The following is an 18,747-nucleotide window of genomic DNA, read 5'->3' as shown; positions in this document are numbered from 1 at the left end:
CTCTCTCCTGTATCACATACTGTGAGAGTCAACTAATGAGCCATATCCTCCTGACCATTCCAACTGCTCTCCAATTGACCTTACCGTTTTTTCCATTATATGTAGCGCTTTACCTTAAGTTTACATTAATTGCTTTGTAGCTACATAGTACTACTGCAATAGGTATAGTGGAGAGAGGTCTCTCCAGGGTTAAGTAGATTAGTTAACATTGATCATTGAAATTGTTTTGGTAATACTGTAGCGTTCGGCAACATTTAGCTGCCATTTTGCCCCATCCTCTTACCCCTGCAGAGCCTTCCCTCCCCCATGTAATAACATACAACTGAATGTTAATAGCATGTAATCACATAGCTGGTACTATGTCATTAATGTGCAAAGTAATTAAGATAGTGTGACCAACATCTTAACATCTCTATAGAATATAACGCCAGGACTCTAGAGGTTATAGGTAAAGCTGCACCCCTTAAAGGGTTAGGAAAGGGGTCACCTTTCCTTCTGTGCCTCAAATCAAATCAAAGGTCTATGATATTAGTAGGCTACAGTAATATACTGTTACCTCTGCTGTAATACATAGGCATTTGTGATTGTGCCTATTCTTATGAATCATTTAAGAAAACAAACATCAAAGCTTCTGTATGATATATATGAGAAAACCAATAGTGAGTTTATAATATATAGTTAATAGTTAATTGTGTTGCTTTGTCATCCTCTCTTTTCATAAATTATTTTCCATTTTAGTCTATTGGCATCAAAGTGCTTTGTCCAGGTCGAGGGAGGGGAAACAACATCAATTCAGTTTCACTGACAAATGTCCAATACTGTCTCAGAGATTAGCCTGTAACAGAGCTTTAAACCAATTAGCCCTGAGTGCTATTTACAGGCTTGTATCTGCTTTGCTTTTCCATTTACATAGCATGTGTTCATGTTTCTTTCACAGTGGAAAAATGCTCTAACTGTGATACAGCAAAATTCACTCCTAGCACACATCCAACTATATACTTGATACACTGTAGCAAACTACAATCAATGCATCTGACATGCTACACATACGTATATCAGATGAACTGTTCTATTAGTTCTTCACTTGCCAGTGGCTTTTGCAATGCAAATGATTAGAGCTTCAAGTACAGTTGTAGCTGCTGTGCAACAGTGAGTCTGGCCAGGCACTTTGCAGAGGAAGAGAAAGAAGGAAGAAGAAAAGGTAGAGGAGGAGACAAATGGCAAATACATGAGGGTCTCTGCCCAGACCATAATTATTAAAAACTTCTTAAATTAAAAATATCTTTAAAACCGTGTCTGAAATCCACATAGTACAATGCCTGAGCAGGCATTAGCATGTTTATTCTGCATCACCCAGGGCTTGAACTCACAACCTTAGACAACAAGGGAAAGTCATGATCTTGTTGAGCTACCTGCCAAGTGAGAAGCTGGCAGTTTCAGTTTGGCCTTTGAAAACTTCTTTCTACAAAATAAAGTTCTCAAACTTAACTCGCACAGGAGGCATGTGACAGCCTTCAAACTAGTGTAAAAAATCTATCTATCTATCTATCTATCTATCTATCTATCTATCTATCTATCTATCTATCTATCTATATATCTGCTCCATAAGTGACAAACAGGTTTTTAATGTGTTTGGCTTGTCTTGCTGATTGAGAAAGTGCAGATGTGCTCAATCAGATACAATTCTGGAGTCTATTTGGCAGGTTGTAGTCCTATGGTCAGCCATTTTGGGCAGGGTTGCCAGCAGCGACATCTCTGATTAGTGGAGCTTGCTGTAAGCATGGAATGAGATGTTGCTGTCGCATTATAGGATTATGGGTAGTGTATTTCTTCTCCATTTCACATCAATAGTTTGAGGAAACAGAATGAGGACAGAATTCAGAATACTGTCAAAAATTCAGTTTTTGAGATAAATTTCAGAAAAAATGTCACAGTATATCTACCATACCAAACACTTGTAAATATTTTTACTGGTATTAAGCCTTACTCTAAAGTGCTCTTGTCTTTAATGCTACTAGCTAGCAGTGGTTGGTCTGAAAGGCACCACCTGGAGTGTGTATAGATCAAAGACATCTGAAGCCTACTCTGTGTGTTAGCTGTCTGTTGGCACTGAGAACCTAATTAGCGCTGCTGGGGGGACAGAGGAAACAAACTATACTCATATTTTAATCACAGTAAGATGAAGGCAATAATGTGTGTGTGTGTGTGTGTGTGTGTGTGTATTGTGCATCCATGTGACTACAGTATATACTATGTACTGTATGTACATTTGCCAGAAACGTCTGTATAGAAAAATCTATATTGGTAATTCAATCATTCACCATCAAAGAAACAGAAACCAAAATATATATTTTTTAAAACAACATTTGAAATACATATCCCTTTTTCACCCAATTTGGTACAGTAGCCAAGCACACCAGACCCAATTGTCCCCTGTCACTGCTGTGGAGGGTCCATCGCACAACTCCCCGGTTGGCGATCTGGAAGAGAGAGCCAGCTTCCTGACTCTCAAGCTCATGACTGTACTCTGACATCAGACAGGTCGCTGGAGAGCTGTGGAACCTGGCGCCATAATTAAACTAACCACCCTCGGGAATGGCGGTGCAATCTGGCCATATTCAGATCTGGCAAGACCAGGGCACAAACCCCGTTTCAAATACTTTTTGCAACCTGAATATCTATAAAAAAGTCTCATGTGTATACAAATTGAATGCAATAAATAAAGAAATGGCCAAAAATTGAAGCAAAGAGAACTAGTTGATATGTAACCCCCTTGGTTCAAAGGGGGCACAGTGAACCTGTCATCTCAGCCATGGTGCATGTTGTCAGCATGTACTGTACAGCTGTTGTGTCAAGTGGGCTTTTCTAGTTTAGATTTATCTATAGAGCGGACATATAGGCCCATCATATTTATTTTATTTTGTAGTTTGGTCTAAAATGTAGGCTAAGCATTTATTAGAAAGTAAGTGGTGAATTAAAATATCAGTGATTTAAATTGTTAATATAAAAAGAACCTCAAGCGATTTTAAGTTAATGTAATTCAAAAAATATAATGAAAACGACAATGTGAAAAATGAAATAAAATGGTATGATAATCTACTGTGCATTTAAAATGTGACCACAACACACTTCGTTTCCTTTTAGGAATATATGTTCTTGAAACACAGCCTTCAATATTCAACCCCCTAGACTTCATGGGGTGGGGCACAATGAATCATGTTGCAGATACTGTACAGTTCATGGCAGGAGGACACTCCATTAGAAGTCTCCAGAGTCAATAAAATATGAATAGAAAACTTTTTTGCTGTTTTGCTGAGCATTAACATTAATATACAATTCTACAGATACTGTATATGCCACACAACGTTAGATACAGTTGACACAGCTCAGCAGATGAGATGGTGTACAAGGATCTTGGATTGTTGAAAACTTTGATTGTTGACTCACACAATTATCCCATAATCATGACTTGCTGTCTCTTCCACTATTAATTTGCCGCTGCTCTTATGCTCTATAACAGCTCACAAGGCACCATTAAACATGGTGTGTTCACTGTGTTGAGAAGAGTATTGCGGTCTCAAGAAGCCTCTACTCCTGTGAGGAGGGTTAATTTTAGACTACTCCCATCACACCCTGTTTTAAGCTCTGAGATGCTGCTTTATGGATAGCCTACTGGATCTCCCTTCTGAATCTCTGTTTTGCTCCATGAATCCTCTTATACTCAAAATCAGGTTTCCCTAAAATAGCATCTGTAAACAGCTGCCGCCTTTGAAGATAGTTAAGACAGTTGTCAGAAGCCAGTGCCCCAGGCCAGCTGTTGCCATAGCAACAGGGCAGATGTATAGCTCTGCGCTGTCGTTGCTGTGATCTTCAGCTGTCAACACCGCTCCACCATGGAACGGTAAAAATAGACCAGTAACAGGGCATTCATATTTGATAAGAGAAAAGTCATGGACTAGACTACAGTGAAAAGCACTATAGAGCGTTTCACCTGGTGTTCTACTTATGCTCTTGCAGGACCTTTTTGATTTCAATAACATATGCCATGACTTTCAATGCATAAGCTCCTCGGAGATGAGATGGCATGCAGTAGGCCAATGCAATTGTGCAGTGACACTGTTAAAGTTTGACAGAAGTGCTGTCTCTCTCACCATGGAAACCAGGCTAAAAAAGGCCGGTAGCTAGGAAGCGATTGGAGAGGGACTGGTGGAAGAGCTGCATTAAACTGATCCAGACAGTGCTACTGTTTATGCCACAGGGTACAGCTACTATACTCTACTAAGATGTATCCAGTATGTAACAGATATCATCTGTGCTCTGCAGTTTGAAGATATATCAGTGATCCTCCTGTCTGAGCCTAAAACATGGCAGGCAAAATCAACTAGATAAGGTACTGGAGAGAATGGGTGTGCTTGCTAAAGAAGTTTCAAAGTCCTTTTAGAAAGGAAGTGAATGAAGATAGCTTGTGGTGCAGATGAGACTGTTAACAGAAGCTAAGGTATCTTGCAAAGTACAATGTTGACCTGATGCTTGAAAAGTCAGAAATGTCTTCTAATAAAATGTATACATTATATCATGTGTGTGTGTGTGAGGCAGGTAATCCAGGGAAGGGAGAAGGATCTCAGCTTCACTTCAACACCTAGGAGGTTGAGAAGGTATCCCGCTGTAGTCCTAACAGACCTGGACTATGCAGACGACATCAGCCTGATATCTAACCACGTGAGGCAAGCACAAGTGCTCCTGACCAGATTGGAAAAGGGATGTGCCGAGGTGGGTCTTGGACTGCAAGAAAACTGATATCACCTATAACGCCAAGAAAACTGAGGTGACCTATAACACCCTGGAACATCTGCCCCTAATAACAACTGAAGGTACTGCTCTGAAGGAGGTTGAGGACTTCAAATCCCTGGGCTCTTGGGTCAACTCAACAGAGCAGGACCTCAAAGTGAGGAAGGCGCTCACATGGAGAGCTCTAAATGGCATGAGCAACGTGTGGAAATCCAACCTCCCCCATGAAACCAAGCTCTACTTCTTCGATACCACCGTGGAGGCTGTTCTCCTGTATGGCTCCCTGTACTACTCCCTGCAGAGGTCGCTGGACAGAATCAAGGATTTATCTGCACCAGCGGGAGTGAGTTTACATCAGTTGCAACAACACCGCAAAAAGTCCAAAGAACTCAGGTAAATGAAACATCTGTGCATCGACTGTCATCTTTTGTGTGGGTGTGTGCGATCGCATATTTTTCGTTTTGTTGAACTAACTTTATAGGGTATGCTAGAGCTAGAGGGTTAGTATGCTGCACCTGCCTTGAGTCCCCGTCCTCCTAGACATTTTGTTGGTGTTGTAGTTCTCGTTATTTTGCTTCAGGAGATTTGTCGACGTGTTTCGATGCGGCAAATCCCCGGAAGTGCATACGTCGTGAACATGCTTTGTTTACATGGAGCAACTATAGTCAAGGAAACCACAATTTTCTTTATTGTTTTGTGGGTGTCTTTTGTTGAGCCTAATGTTGTCCTAGGGTGGAATTCTCCTTTAAGGATAAGAATGGTTTCTAGTGTTTTTCCATATTTATGATGAGTACCTTGCAGATTTGTTTGACCTTAACACAACTGTTTTGGTGCAAATATTCCTGAAGTCAATTCACAGTTATGTGAACATTTTTTTGTGCAGTTGTGAGCTATGGTAATTTGTGTCCTTCAAGATTAGGGCTCCTTAGGGTTGTGCATTATTGGTTTTAGCCATTTGGGTTTCCTGACACTGAGGTAACAAACATTAACATCAATCTAATGGATTGTTTTGGCAACAAAAATTGCTAAATGTTGTCCAAGCTACTGTATGATGTTCATGGTCTGAATCAGACAGATCTATGTGTGTTGGAAGGCTACCTGGATAACAGTTCTGTGGTTTTATTTGACCGTAGGAAAAAGATAGCATAGCGTTGATAGCGTATATCACCTAGACCTAAATAAACATGTATTCTAAGATACGTAGAAACAGGAGCTGTCACTCACATCCAATCATCATCATGGCCACAGCAAATATTTTCTCTCCATCTGTTGTAGGGGCGATGTTGCCAAAGCCGATACTGGTAAGGCTCGTCATGGTGAAGTAGAGCGAAGTGATGTATACCGAATCTTTGTTAGGCCCACCCTCCCACTTTCCTGAGCCGCTGGCGTTGAAGCGGTATGGCGTCCCGACCGTCTCACCCAGCATGTAGAGCCAGCTGTCTGTACGCACCACATTGGTGTCCTCGTCAATGACCTCATAATCCCCAATGCTGTACCTGTTATAATCCGACATGAACCATGCTTAGTGTGATTTTTAATTCCTTTTGTAATGAATGTTAAAAACAAGACATGAAATAATGATTATTATTATTATCAGTAATAATAGAGCTGTAGGGATTGCTCCCCAGGCACAGTTAAAGTTTGATAGAGGCCCTTTCACTGGAGAATATTCATTCGCAAGTTTCTTGCTACTTGACAAAACTTTTATCTGTGTCCAGAAAAGCCGGCATATACAGTTTGGATCAGGAATAAACCTACCAGATACAGGCCAGCCAGTGGGCAGCCAGTCCAAAAACACACACCAGAAGGACAAGAACCGCCGCCCCATACTCGATGTAGTGGTCCAGCTTACGGGCAACCCGACCTAATCGAAGCAGCCGTACCACCTTGAGAGAGCTGAACAGACTGCTGATCCCCTAGGGCAGAGAAAGAGACAGGGGCAGAATGGAAAGGGGTGGGTACAGAGAGGGTAAGAGACATTCCTGGTAAGGCAATAGGTGAGATGGGAAGACAGAGAGAGGGAGAAAGGAGGAGAGAGGGAGGATGAAATGTATTGCTGTAGATCTCTATGGGGGAGCAATAAATTGGCATTAAATGGTTGACCTAGTTTTCTGTAGGTGCTTTTGAGTGCAGGCAATTCAGGACACAGTGTGGCATATGTGTGACCAAACGTGAATGAAGTCTTATTCGTATACTCTACCCAATATTGCTTACTTAAAAGAACTACTGTATGGTGTAGGGGTGTAGGGGTCAAATGGAACAGATTTGATACTGTATGAACCTGTACAAGCTGGTACTGTACATAAAAAGCAACAGCAGTTGCGTAGTTAGGGCATAGTGACAACATATGTGCAAAAGCACAAAAAATCTCACAAATGAGACCTTGATACTTTCTAAATGTATGTGAAAGAAAGAAAGAAAGAAAGAAAGAAAGAAAGAAAGAAAGAAAGAAAGAAAGAAAGAAAGAAAGAAAGAAAGAAAGAAAGAAAGAAAGAAAGAAAGAAAGAAAGAAAGAAAGAAAGAAAGAAAGAAAGAAAGAAAAGGGTAACATCTAGGTGCTTTTTGTTGTAAAAGCACATTCCATGTAAATTTTCACGGACCCAATCCAACTCAATCAAAGTGAGTTTTAGAATGAAAAGCCTACTTGAGTGACAGCTCGGTGGTTCCAGTTCTTCCATGTTCCATACATTTACACAGGCAGAGGAGGGAGGGGCCATGCAAAAAGAACAGGGGAATGAGGAAGAAAAGAAAGAAGTAAGCATGGTCAAAAAGAATAGAGGAGACACTTGGTCAAAAAAGAACTGAGATGATTTAAACTATGTCCAACAAGGTGAAACTCATTTTACTGCTGGAGAAAATGTACCCAAAAATGTAAAACCACATGAGACATCACTATCACTTTTGGGTCTTATTGAATGTAGTACAGAAATATGAAAGTCCATCAACTCTGTCAAATAGCATGTCTGACAAAGATTATTCTTTATCCACTTGAATTAGATAGATAGATAGATAGATAGATAGATAGATAGATAGATAGATAGATAGATAGATAGATAGATAGATAGATAGATAGATAGATAGATAGATAGATAGATAGATAGATAGATAGATAGATAGATAGATAGATAGATAGATAGATAGATAGAGTGATAGATTGAGTGATTGATTGACTATGTGGTTTTGTCACTTCTGGCCCCCATTTGTATTTTGTAGACAATCCACTAATATCACAAACCCAAGAAAACAGCAAAGCAACAAATACAGGTCTAATGACATAATAATGGAACAGAAATGAATATGAATATCACAGATAACACGTTCTACTGTTCACGTTCTACTGTACAGGTCCACTGACAATGAATGTCCTAGTCTCCAAGCTGTCAGCGGTTAGAGTGCTGAAATGTTGAAAGACTAGATTGGGACAGAATGCTGTACTTGCAAGAATAGCAAATGTAGTGTTGCCCCTTGCCCATGAACTAGCCTTTTAAGCATGACCACAGCATTTTACATCACATTGTGGCCTTCATGGCCTTCAGGAGCTATTGACTCACTATGTGATGCTTCTAAGCGACACATTAAGCCAATAAATGCTAATACAGTACTTTAAATGCACACACACGTACATATGCACATGCACATACAGTGAATCCGGAAAGTATTCACACCCCTTCACTTTTTCCACATTTTGTTATGTTACAGCCTTATTCCAAAATGGATTAAATTTAGTTTTTTCCACAAGCCGCCCAAACACGGCCCAGATGGCGATTCACCTCCATTCATTTTTTGGACTAGGCTTACACAGAAACTACCAGGCTGCTTTTCATGAAACTTGGTGAAGGAGTGTAGCATGGGCAAATTTAGAACCCATTCAATTTTGGCGCGCACAGAGGAGGTCTGTGCTCTCGGAGCACCATTTCTAGTTGATCCTGTTTTCCTTTAAAGCTGCAGTATATAACTTTTTGATTTTACACATTTAAATATTGCTATGATGAATCAAGAAGAATAAGTGATTGAGCTCCTCTGTGAGAACCACATCTTTGTAGACTACTATTTGGCTCTGCTACAGCAATTATAATTATTACTATAATTTGGTGTCATGTTGACACCGGAGCGTTAAAACAAAAGAAAAAAAAGCTTAGAGGCACGGCCACACCATGGCTGACATCTAATTAGCAACATGTGGCAATCTTCTATAGGCGTATCGGTACCCCAAATCCAATTACAGTGGTGGAATTGAAGCAGACTGTTAGTGCTAGTTTGTAGCTACTGTAGCTTGAGGCAGGCTCATAGCGCATAAGTTACATACTGCAGCTTTTAGCGGCAGATGTACTGACAATTTTCTAATAAGATAAGAACCTCCACTGGGCCCTCTCCTCCACCACACAACATTTCTACTAACATTATGGCTACACTGCACATTTAGTGAAGTTTTCATTTTTTCATTTTCAGTTTTAACCGTGCGGTAATGTGAAATCGTGTGTAAAGTGGTATCGACATTTTAAAAAGAAAAGAGCCATATCATCTGGCATGTGTTTGCAAGTCTGATTGTTGACTGGGCGGGTGCAGAGGCTGGTAACAGCCTGGATGAGTACACACACACTGTGATGTCATTCGTCAGCCACTGTGAGAATGTATGTGTCCCAACTCGCACCAAGATCAGCTAAAACAAGAACGACAAGCCCTGGTTCATAGCCAAACTCAGGAAGTTAAGGCTGAAGAAAGAGGAAGTAAGGAAGAGTGGAGACAAGGAACGGTTTAAAGTAAAACCAAGTACAGGTTTAGCAAGGCAGTGCTAAATCTGGACCAGGAGGGAGGGCAGGTTGCAGCCAATCACTGAGAAGGTGATCGGCAGCAACCTACCCTCCCTCCTGGTCCTGAAAAACTCCTGGATCCTGAAATGGGCCAGGAAGATTGCAGCTGACCCCTCCCACTCCGGCCATCCAGTAATCTCTTCATGCCACTTCCCTCAGGCAGGAGGCTGCTGTCCATCAGGACAACTTCTACATGGCACAGAGGCAGCTTCTTCCCACGGCCATCAGCCTCATCAACAAGGCTTGTGTCCCTCCCCCCCCGTTTTTTGTTTGCTTTGCAGTGTGAACATTGGTCCTCATTCCTGAACGCAGTTAAGAAAAAGTTAAGAATTTTCTTCTTAACTCCACTTACGAAGTTCCCTGGACAATTATGGCATTCCTGAATGGTTTCTTATCTGGAATTTATTTTTATCTAAGAACAGGATTTAAGAATGCGGAAATGTAGTCGTAGGTAGGTCAGATTGTAGTGCGCCCATGTAAGCTTAGTGTGCACGTTGTAAGAGCCAGCTGAGAAACATCTCACTGCTCCTTTTACTTGTATGTTGCATGTGACAAATAAAACGTTGAATATGCTCATAAACTTGAATCATGTCAATTGGGAACCTCTCAACTTTTTCTGCACTGTCTGGGGATTGTGTGTGCACACGCCTAGTCAGGAGCTGACAGGGCGTTTATGTATGCACATTCAGGTGTACAAGAGTATGCATTCAACTTAAGAAGCACTGGTATTCCTCATTTGGGGGAGCACAGCTGAGAACATTTTGGCGGTTTAAGAACACATTTCTACACGTTCATGAATCCGGCAGGGATCTTTCTTAGGGTTTGTCTTACGAAGTTCGTAAGAAGACATTTAAGAAGACACTTAAGAAAATGTTCAGTAATGAGGTCCGTTGTGTCTTATATCAAAAGAGCTCCATAGCTCAATGAGGATGCATAAGAAAAAGTGATCATGGTAGATTGATGTGCTTACAAATAAGGGTTGATCGCCAGACATTTAAGCTGTTTAACAAGTAGATACTGTAAGGACTGTCATGATAACTGTAACAGAGGAATGATAGGAGGGTGATAAAAGAAATCCTTTGCAATCGCTGTGACATTAAACTTGAGTGGGATAGGTAGGGAATTCAATTTTGATTTTTGATAACATTGAAAGATAAAGGTCTAAAAATTGCTCATACAATGACAATGTTCATTTCAGTTGTTATGACTACTGCCTTCAGGAAAGCAGTTCCCGATATGGTTCAGTGATTATGTAAATGTAAGAAATGTGAAATAATGAAAAACGAATACGTAATAAAACAACTGCGCCCTCTACAAACAGCACTGACCTCATCCACATTCTCAAAGGCATTGATGACATCGTAGGGTAGGCAGGACAGTAGGTCTATGACGAACCAGGTCTTCAGGTAGTTCATTCTAATAAGTTTCGGGTCTGAGATGACCTCGCCCGCTGGGCCCACAAATGTGGTGTGGAAGTTGAGCACAATATCCACCAGGAAGATAACATCCACGATGCTGTCCACCACCAGCCAGGTGACATTGTTCTGCTTGGTCTTGAAGGAGACATTGTAGGGCACCATGATGGCGGTGTAGAAGGTAAGGATCAGGATGACCCAGTCCCAGGTGGTCTTGAAGAGGCAGTAGTGGAGGATGATGTGGGGAGGTGTCTTGGGGGTCTCCTGCTTGTACTGGGGCAGGATATCAGAGCCCAGCTGTAGCACCTGCCAAATATGAAGGCAGAGGAGAGTGGGCAGAGGAGGGTTTACTCACCGAAGAGGTTGGAAGATATTCAAATATTAATGCAAGTCACGTTCAAAGGACATGTTTTTCTTTGGAACGGCTGCACAGTTCACTCCGAAGAGCATTCAATTCCCCTCCCATGAAACCCGAAAGAGAAATAAAACATATAGGAACGATTGTACCTCTGCCAAACGGGAGTGTTTGTGGACATTCTCTCCCTTGTGAACGGTGGGTTGCAGCTGCTGCAGGACTCCCCTGCTGCTCGTCAGAGCACGCGTCAGACGGGCAAACTTCCCCCAACCTAAGAACGATAGTCAAAACAAAATCACAAGCAGCACACAGGGGATGCACAAATACAATGAAACACACACAATACACAGACATACAAAGATGTACACAGACTATGAAAAAGACAAATTCAATGTCACAAGGGATGAATTAATTTGTTTAATAGCGACTGGGGAACAGTGCGTGACTGGAAGACTATCGAACTACTGTACCAAAGTTGGGTACTGCCTCCTCTGATAACACTCACCTTTGGTCGAGTCGTCCTCGATAGGCTGTTTAAAGGCTGTGATGTCACTGAACGTGCACAGAAACAGAACTACCTTCTCCTGTTCATTGCGAATTGGGGCAATTTTTACAAAAAACCATACCGGTGTCCCTGAAATGACAAAAAATACTGATGAATTAACCTTGAGATCACCATTATCATTACTTAAATTTGATTATTAAATTTGACTATTATACTGTGAGTAATTTGGGGGATTTGACTTTTAGAGGTAATTTTGAACATCTCATCCCAAGCGGGACAAGTTTGTACACCAGCTGCATTTTTGGGCTGATGCCGAAGTCCAGCAGCCCCAATACTGGGGATTGTCTCATTGTCACTAGGCAGTAGTCCCTCCCCCCAAATCTAATGTTATGACGTTATCACTTGCCTAGACCAAACAAACGTAACAAGTGTAGAAAGCCATCAAGAATAACTCAAGAGTACACTGTACAAGAATGTGCAGGAATTCAGTGTGAATCTTACATAGATTAACCTGGGAATGTACAGTACTGTATGCATTTAATGGGTGCATTAAAGAAATACATAGGCATGACTTTCCAACTTCAAAATGTCACACTAACATTTTTTAAATTTCCTTCATAGATTTATCCCTTCAAAACCGCTGGTATAGACATTTAGATATATACAGGTGGAACTTCACCCTTATCTTATTAACTTTTTTCCCCCAGTTCTGCAGCCTACTGTATTAGTTGTTCTGCCAGGGTTAAATGTTCCTTGCAGCCTTTACACAATGGTTTATATTCGAGATTGCATGTTAAGCAAAAACTTGGCACTTACTGTTCTTCTTGTACATGAGTATCTCAAAAGAATTCATCTCATAGTTCTCAAAGGTTAACCGCACTTTCTCACTCGTGTCCTTATCCGTGAGCTCCCCATACATGAAGCTGGAAACACAAAGCAAAAACATGTTATCTGTTCTTATTTGCATAAAAGCTATTTGCTCCAAGCTATCCAAGCTTACATTCTTGGAGCTAGAGAGCTACCAAGGAGTAAGACTGATACGAACAAGTCATGTGACGTGTTCACATTATCAATCAATCAATCAATCAAAGCTGTATTCGTATAGCGCATTTCATACCCAGAGGCAACACAATGCGCTTTACAGAGAACAAGGGAGGTCGTTTTTGACCAAAAATTAAGTTAAGGTCTTCTGCCTTTGTAGCGCAGTGTAGCAGCAAGATCCTCAAATTATGAAATAGTTCACCATGGTAGAGATAATAAAACCATGTCTCAATATCCCAGTGATTGTTGATTAGTCTCTGATGCATACCAAATATTTGTCCAATTAAAAGTGGAAATCCAGTCTAAGATGTGGAATGGTAAAATAAATACAGTACCAAGTATACAGTATAAACCACAAGCATCTTTTTCCCCACTCTGACAGTATGTATCTCCTCCACCCTTGTCTGTTCTGCCTAGGACTAAAAATAACTCTGGAGTTTACTGGGAACTGTGGAAGACAGGATAATTCTAATATTTTTGAGTCTGCAAAGACTCTCCCAAAGGCAGCAAAGACTCCCAAAGGCAGCAAAGACTCCCAAAGGCAGCAGATCTATGTCTAGGAACATGTTTCAGCACACCAAGCACCGATGGGACATGGGGATTTGAAAACATCTTCAAATCCTTTTTCAAAAACAAACATTTTGATTACATTTCATTTCAAGGGGATCCAATTGATTTAGTGGTGGTTAAGGGGACAACCTCACCTAGTCTTGGATGTAGTTTTACATTCACCGCCCCTACATACAGTATCTTAGTTTGGTGTTTGATGTAAAGCTGTATGCAGTGACATGACGCAATATGAAGTTAACCGTGGCCTACCTGCAGGTGCTGCTTTTCTGCATGACCTCTGCTCTGTGGTACCCTGAAAGCTTGCAGAAACCATCGTTGCTGTAGACGATGGGCCAGTCCACAATCTGAGCATTTCCCAGTACAAAGTTCGTATCTGTTTGGGATTATAGAATAAAATAACTAAGCAAGGCTCTTGAAATTAAAATGTACCATACCTGTTGATGTCCACAATTTATTTGATACATAATGAGGGATAGTAAGGGAAGGCAAGGTTGGAGTCAATACCATTTAAACAAGCATGAATGAATTGAAGTACAATTCACAAATTGGGGGAGAAACACATGGTTCATGAAAATCTACATGTCAATAACACAAATTGAATGTCTTTTTTTTTTTTTACTTGCTTGAACCAAAAAGGTGTAGATGACCCAGGGGCTAAGCACAGTCATTACACAATGTGAAAACAGGGTAGTAAAGCAGCAGCAGCGTTGTTCACATTTGAGTACTTATACCAGTTTCAAACCTCAATGCTGAATAAGCACTGCACATGGGAAGGGTTAGTGAAGACAGTTGTTACTGTTGAATGGGTGTATATTTGGCAACATAAACAGCCTGACCTTGTTTTGTCACAAGGAACTTATAAACCTTCAGAAAGAATAATCTGTGGTTAAATTCAAATATGCCAGAAACAGCTGTCTACCTTAGTGACAGATCCACTGACAGCTCACCTATTAGCGTGTGTATATTGTATGAATTATTGCTTTGATTGAGAGGAAACAACCTGAAAATCACTGTAATAAGAATGACATTGCTTTTTGTTCTGTACACATATGACATCCTGTTTACGAGACAAATTTAATCGTCCCATCTTTGAGCAAGAAGTTACAATGACGTTTACTATAATGTAATTTTGCTTCAAATACAGTAAAGTATGTTACCTTGCATGTAACAATCTGACGTATTGGGTTTTGAATTGTGTTTTTGAGGGTTTGTTTACAAATTATCTATCCTTAAGACCAAAACACAGTAGTCAGTCTGGCTAACCACACAACATATTATCATCTAGTTGACCAAAATCTTCATTTCTACAGGTAAAATTGCCAATTTGACATTTACTGATGGGGCACAGCTGCACATTTGTATCGTGTGTGGTACAATGTCAAAGTTGTCCTTGACTATTGTAGAGTAGGCTACATACACCTACCCATGAATAGAGAAAAATTAAATATTCCAAACTAGAAATTGTGCTCGGAGAGCACAGACGTCCGCCCATTAATGCATTTTGTGTTGTGGTTGTATGCGTAATGTAGAGGGTTCTAAGCCTTAGTTCTAAGCCTTAGAACTACTGGGCCGATTTTCACGAAACTCGAGTAAAACTCGTAGTTTTTGCATAATCCTGCTAATAGGCAAGCAAACAAACAAATAAACAAACGCATGCACACACCCACACATGCCACCGAAAACATTACCTCTTGCCCTGCGCTGTCGCTGGGAAGGAGGTAGTTAATATGCATTAACTTTTACAAAAAAGATGACTTTCAATAAAGCAAACGCATTTAATCATCTGTTTGTGGTTCTCCAGACTGACACAATAACAACACAAACACCCTATTGAAAGAAGGTTGCCTCTCAGATGTCCAAGAAAATGTGACAATATGTGGTCAACTGAAGAATGGAGTTGGGGTAGGATGTACGGTAAAACCCAACAAACTCATGGCTAAAGCCATCAGCAGGTTTAAAGCTATTCAAGAGCAATAGCTGACCTACAGCGGTCCTCAGTAGGCTATTGCTCACTCTGAAAATACACAACAGGAAAGCTAGCTTAGGAAAATGGCTGCATCGGATTTAGCTCCCTGCATGTCTCCAATACTCTTGGGGTGTTCGTCACCTCAACTCAGAGATAGGGGACTGACAGATCACATCTTGACACAGAATTTCACCCCCTAGAGTCCAGGGGACTCACAGTTTATCTCTCTCATAGGTACACACATACAGTAGGTTACCTGAGCGACAGACAGCCATGCAAAGACAGAGAGAAAGAGAGAGAGAGAGAGAGAGAGAGAGAATGCTTATCCAGTAGAAACAACAGAAAGACAATTATTAAAGAGGGCACATTTTATGTTGTGGTACAGGGCTAAATGTGTTAATGAAAAAGGCAATTTCAGCCCACTAAAAATGGTCCCTTAGTGCTAATGTGCGGTTCAAATGTTTTATGAAAAACAGAAGGGGTGCTTGCAACAGCAGAATAATAATATGTTGCAATGCAAATTATAAAAAGAAAATGGTGGTGTTAAAACATCATGTTCCCAAAAAGAGGGAATGAGTATACAAACTGTGTTATCCTCCAAATGAATACAAGCACCAGAACTACTGACAAACACAATCACAGTACGAAGGTGTACTATGTTCCATGCCAACATCTGTTATTTTACAATGACTGTAGAAAGGGATCCTGTTTGTAGTGGTCGGCAGCATCTGACATCAGTGTCCAATAAAAGTATCCTTATGATTTAAAATTTACTAAAATGTCTTAACAGTGAAAATAATATAAATATCAGTCTATATAAATGGTTTATATAGACTGAGATGTCTACCCCCAAACCATCTTATCACTAGAATTTAGTAATTTGTAACAGCAATTGGTATAGAACAGCCTAGTAGGCTATATAAAGAGTTAATAGGGAAATCAGAGGAAGAAACAGAAACAAAAGCAGCACTCCGAAGAATGCTTTATACCTGTCTGTCTATGTGATAATGTCCAAACTGAAAAATTAAAAAGAAAAATGGTTACAGTAACAGAAACAAACTTTTTCAAGCAAACTTAATATTTCATGAAGTGATCTGGGTTGTGGACATACAATATCTAGGCTACTGTTAGTTTTCACACTTCCACAGAGAGACACAGTAGATCAGTAGTCTAGCCAATGCAAATATCAAGATATGTCCAGAAGAGCAAATGTCTACTTGCTCCATAGAAGTTTATATTCTAGATTCTATGCAAGTGATTGGTGATGAAAACGACATTAAATGATGTAGGCCTACTTAATGCCCTGTTTGTCCAGCACTGTGCTTTTCTATTGAACTGTTCATTCACCTGGCTCAGTCCCAAAGTTACCACAATGACAGTATCTTGACAGAAAATATGTGGCTGCTGAGACAATGAAACTATAACAATGATGGACGTATAATATACCTAGATGCCTGTCATGGACTGCATGTACTATTCAAGGATGTCAGCCTGCTCAAGAAATGGTTAGCAGCAGCCGTCTCTTACAAATTGGAGGCACCTTAACTAACGCCTTTGTAGATTAACATCGAATTTCCCACGTTAGAAGTAAGGGATAACGTATGGCCAGCCTGCCAGAAAAATAACATCCCGACAGTGCTTTCGGAATCCCTGCGTTCGCACTGTCGCATATGTTATCCCTTACATAATGCTAGGCATGGTGTATAACAGCCAAGAGACAGCCTATGAGATGCGGCACAATTTAATCTGCAATCTTTTGTCATTCTAATTGAGAAAGCATACATTAAATGAATAGTTTGTGCAATTTTCACGGCATATTATAGCTTTCCCAAAACATAGGCTACTTTCCGATTGGCTATCCAGATTCCTAGCCTACAGTTATTGAAATGCAGCCTTCATTTGATAGCCTTCATTTGATTGCCTATATGCAGATAATGGTGTATGCGTGGAATAGGAGTCACCAAACTTTTCTGTATTTTCCTGGTTTGTTATAGAATGATTAGTTAATTTATAATTGACAATTAATGACGCGTAATTTATAATTGACAATTAGCCTAATGTTGCGATTGTCGCATTCCTAAGCGCTTGACAAATAATATAAGTTAATTTGGAACTGCTTTTATCCTCATGGTTTTCCAAGTAGGCTACATCTACATGTGGAGGAGTGACCCTTACCGTTAGATCGCCTGACAATATTTTCCAAAAAAGTATTTTGAGGGGCTACAAGTCCTCTCCGTCCTCCAGCCATCCTGGCTCGTCATTCAGTCGTCCGTGAGTGGGAGCGGTCGGTAAGGCTGGATATAATGTCTATACGCAGAGCGATTACTCCGGACAACTGCCTTCATGGTCTTTACTGCAGTTGACTAACGCAGAGGGTTCTCTGTGAGGGACCTCTCCCCATCTGAAACGATGCTCCCTCTTGAAAGGCGGGAGGGCCACCGTGGTCATGCGTCTGTAGTCTACGCATTGCATCCAGGGAGTTCCCCGGAAGCGCGCTTCTAATTGGTACCTGATATGCCTCTCATCCAAATGGGTTGTGATCCATCTGCTGGTCACACGCTAAATAGCCGACTACTAGTGAATTAAAATATGATAAGCTACTGGGCAAAAGTAGGCTATACAAACCTTCTGACCTCTTATACACTGCAAATTGAAGCACTACCCAGATCTGAGTGAATTTTACAGGTATTGGCAATAGCTTTAACTCAGTTGATTCTCCTAATTACCATAATGATTTCACCCATCTGATCCCTTAGAAATTAGGACATATGGGTCGATTTGGAACAGGAGAGAACTACGGTCCCCCTTTTCACACATTAATAAAATCTAAACCATATTTCTCAGACCCGGGTTTTAAATAGTCAGACACCAGTGTACAGTAGTTAGTACAGTAGCTAGTGCAGTATAACACCATTCGGCAATGTGGAAAATACCATAATGAAAATACCATAATGATTGATCCTTAATGATTGACCCCATAATGATTGATCCATCATACTTCAAATCATGTCATTTAGATTAACCTGTTTTGCTGTCATGCATTTGGGTGCTCAGCATGGATATCCCTCTTCACTAAGATGTCCAATGGAACAGCTCAGGGCTGAGTTTCCCAGAGGCGCTATGATGAACGCCATAGCTTACGATGAACGTAGCGCTACGATGCCTCTGGGAAACTCAGCCCAGGGAAGTTACTATGGAGCATAGGAGTTTAGTGGCTCAGAAAACATTTCAGGCCACTGGCCTAATGTTAAAAAAAGGTGCATTTTCTGAAGAACAATACGTGTGAATGCTGAAGT

General features: G+C 40.7%; 1 protein-coding gene across 1 annotated transcript in view; it reads right to left on the bottom strand.

Moving 5' to 3' along the window:
- kcnh1a (potassium voltage-gated channel, subfamily H (eag-related), member 1a) overlaps positions 1 to 17,699 on the bottom strand; it is a gene marked incomplete at both ends in the record, with an annotated part of 33,411 nt that extends 15,712 nt beyond the window's left edge. Inside the window, 8 exons of the mRNA XM_084458613.1 lie at positions 6,013 to 6,284; positions 6,547 to 6,704; positions 10,928 to 11,320; positions 11,522 to 11,640; positions 11,875 to 12,003; positions 12,691 to 12,797; positions 13,735 to 13,858; positions 17,627 to 17,699. Of these exons, the coding sequence (XP_084314739.1) occupies positions 6,013 to 6,284; positions 6,547 to 6,704; positions 10,928 to 11,320; positions 11,522 to 11,640; positions 11,875 to 12,003; positions 12,691 to 12,797; positions 13,735 to 13,858; positions 17,627 to 17,699 (1,375 nt within the window). The remainder of the gene's footprint in view (positions 1 to 6,012; positions 6,285 to 6,546; positions 6,705 to 10,927; positions 11,321 to 11,521; positions 11,641 to 11,874; positions 12,004 to 12,690; positions 12,798 to 13,734; positions 13,859 to 17,626) is intronic.
- Positions 17,700 to 18,747: the final 1,048 nt, after the last annotated feature.

This window comes from Borostomias antarcticus (assembly GCF_949987555.1).
Source record: "Borostomias antarcticus genome assembly, chromosome: 25".
NCBI classification, from domain to species: domain Eukaryota; kingdom Metazoa; phylum Chordata; class Actinopteri; order Stomiiformes; family Stomiidae; genus Borostomias; species Borostomias antarcticus.
This window is presented reverse-complemented; position numbering and strand designations above follow the sequence as displayed.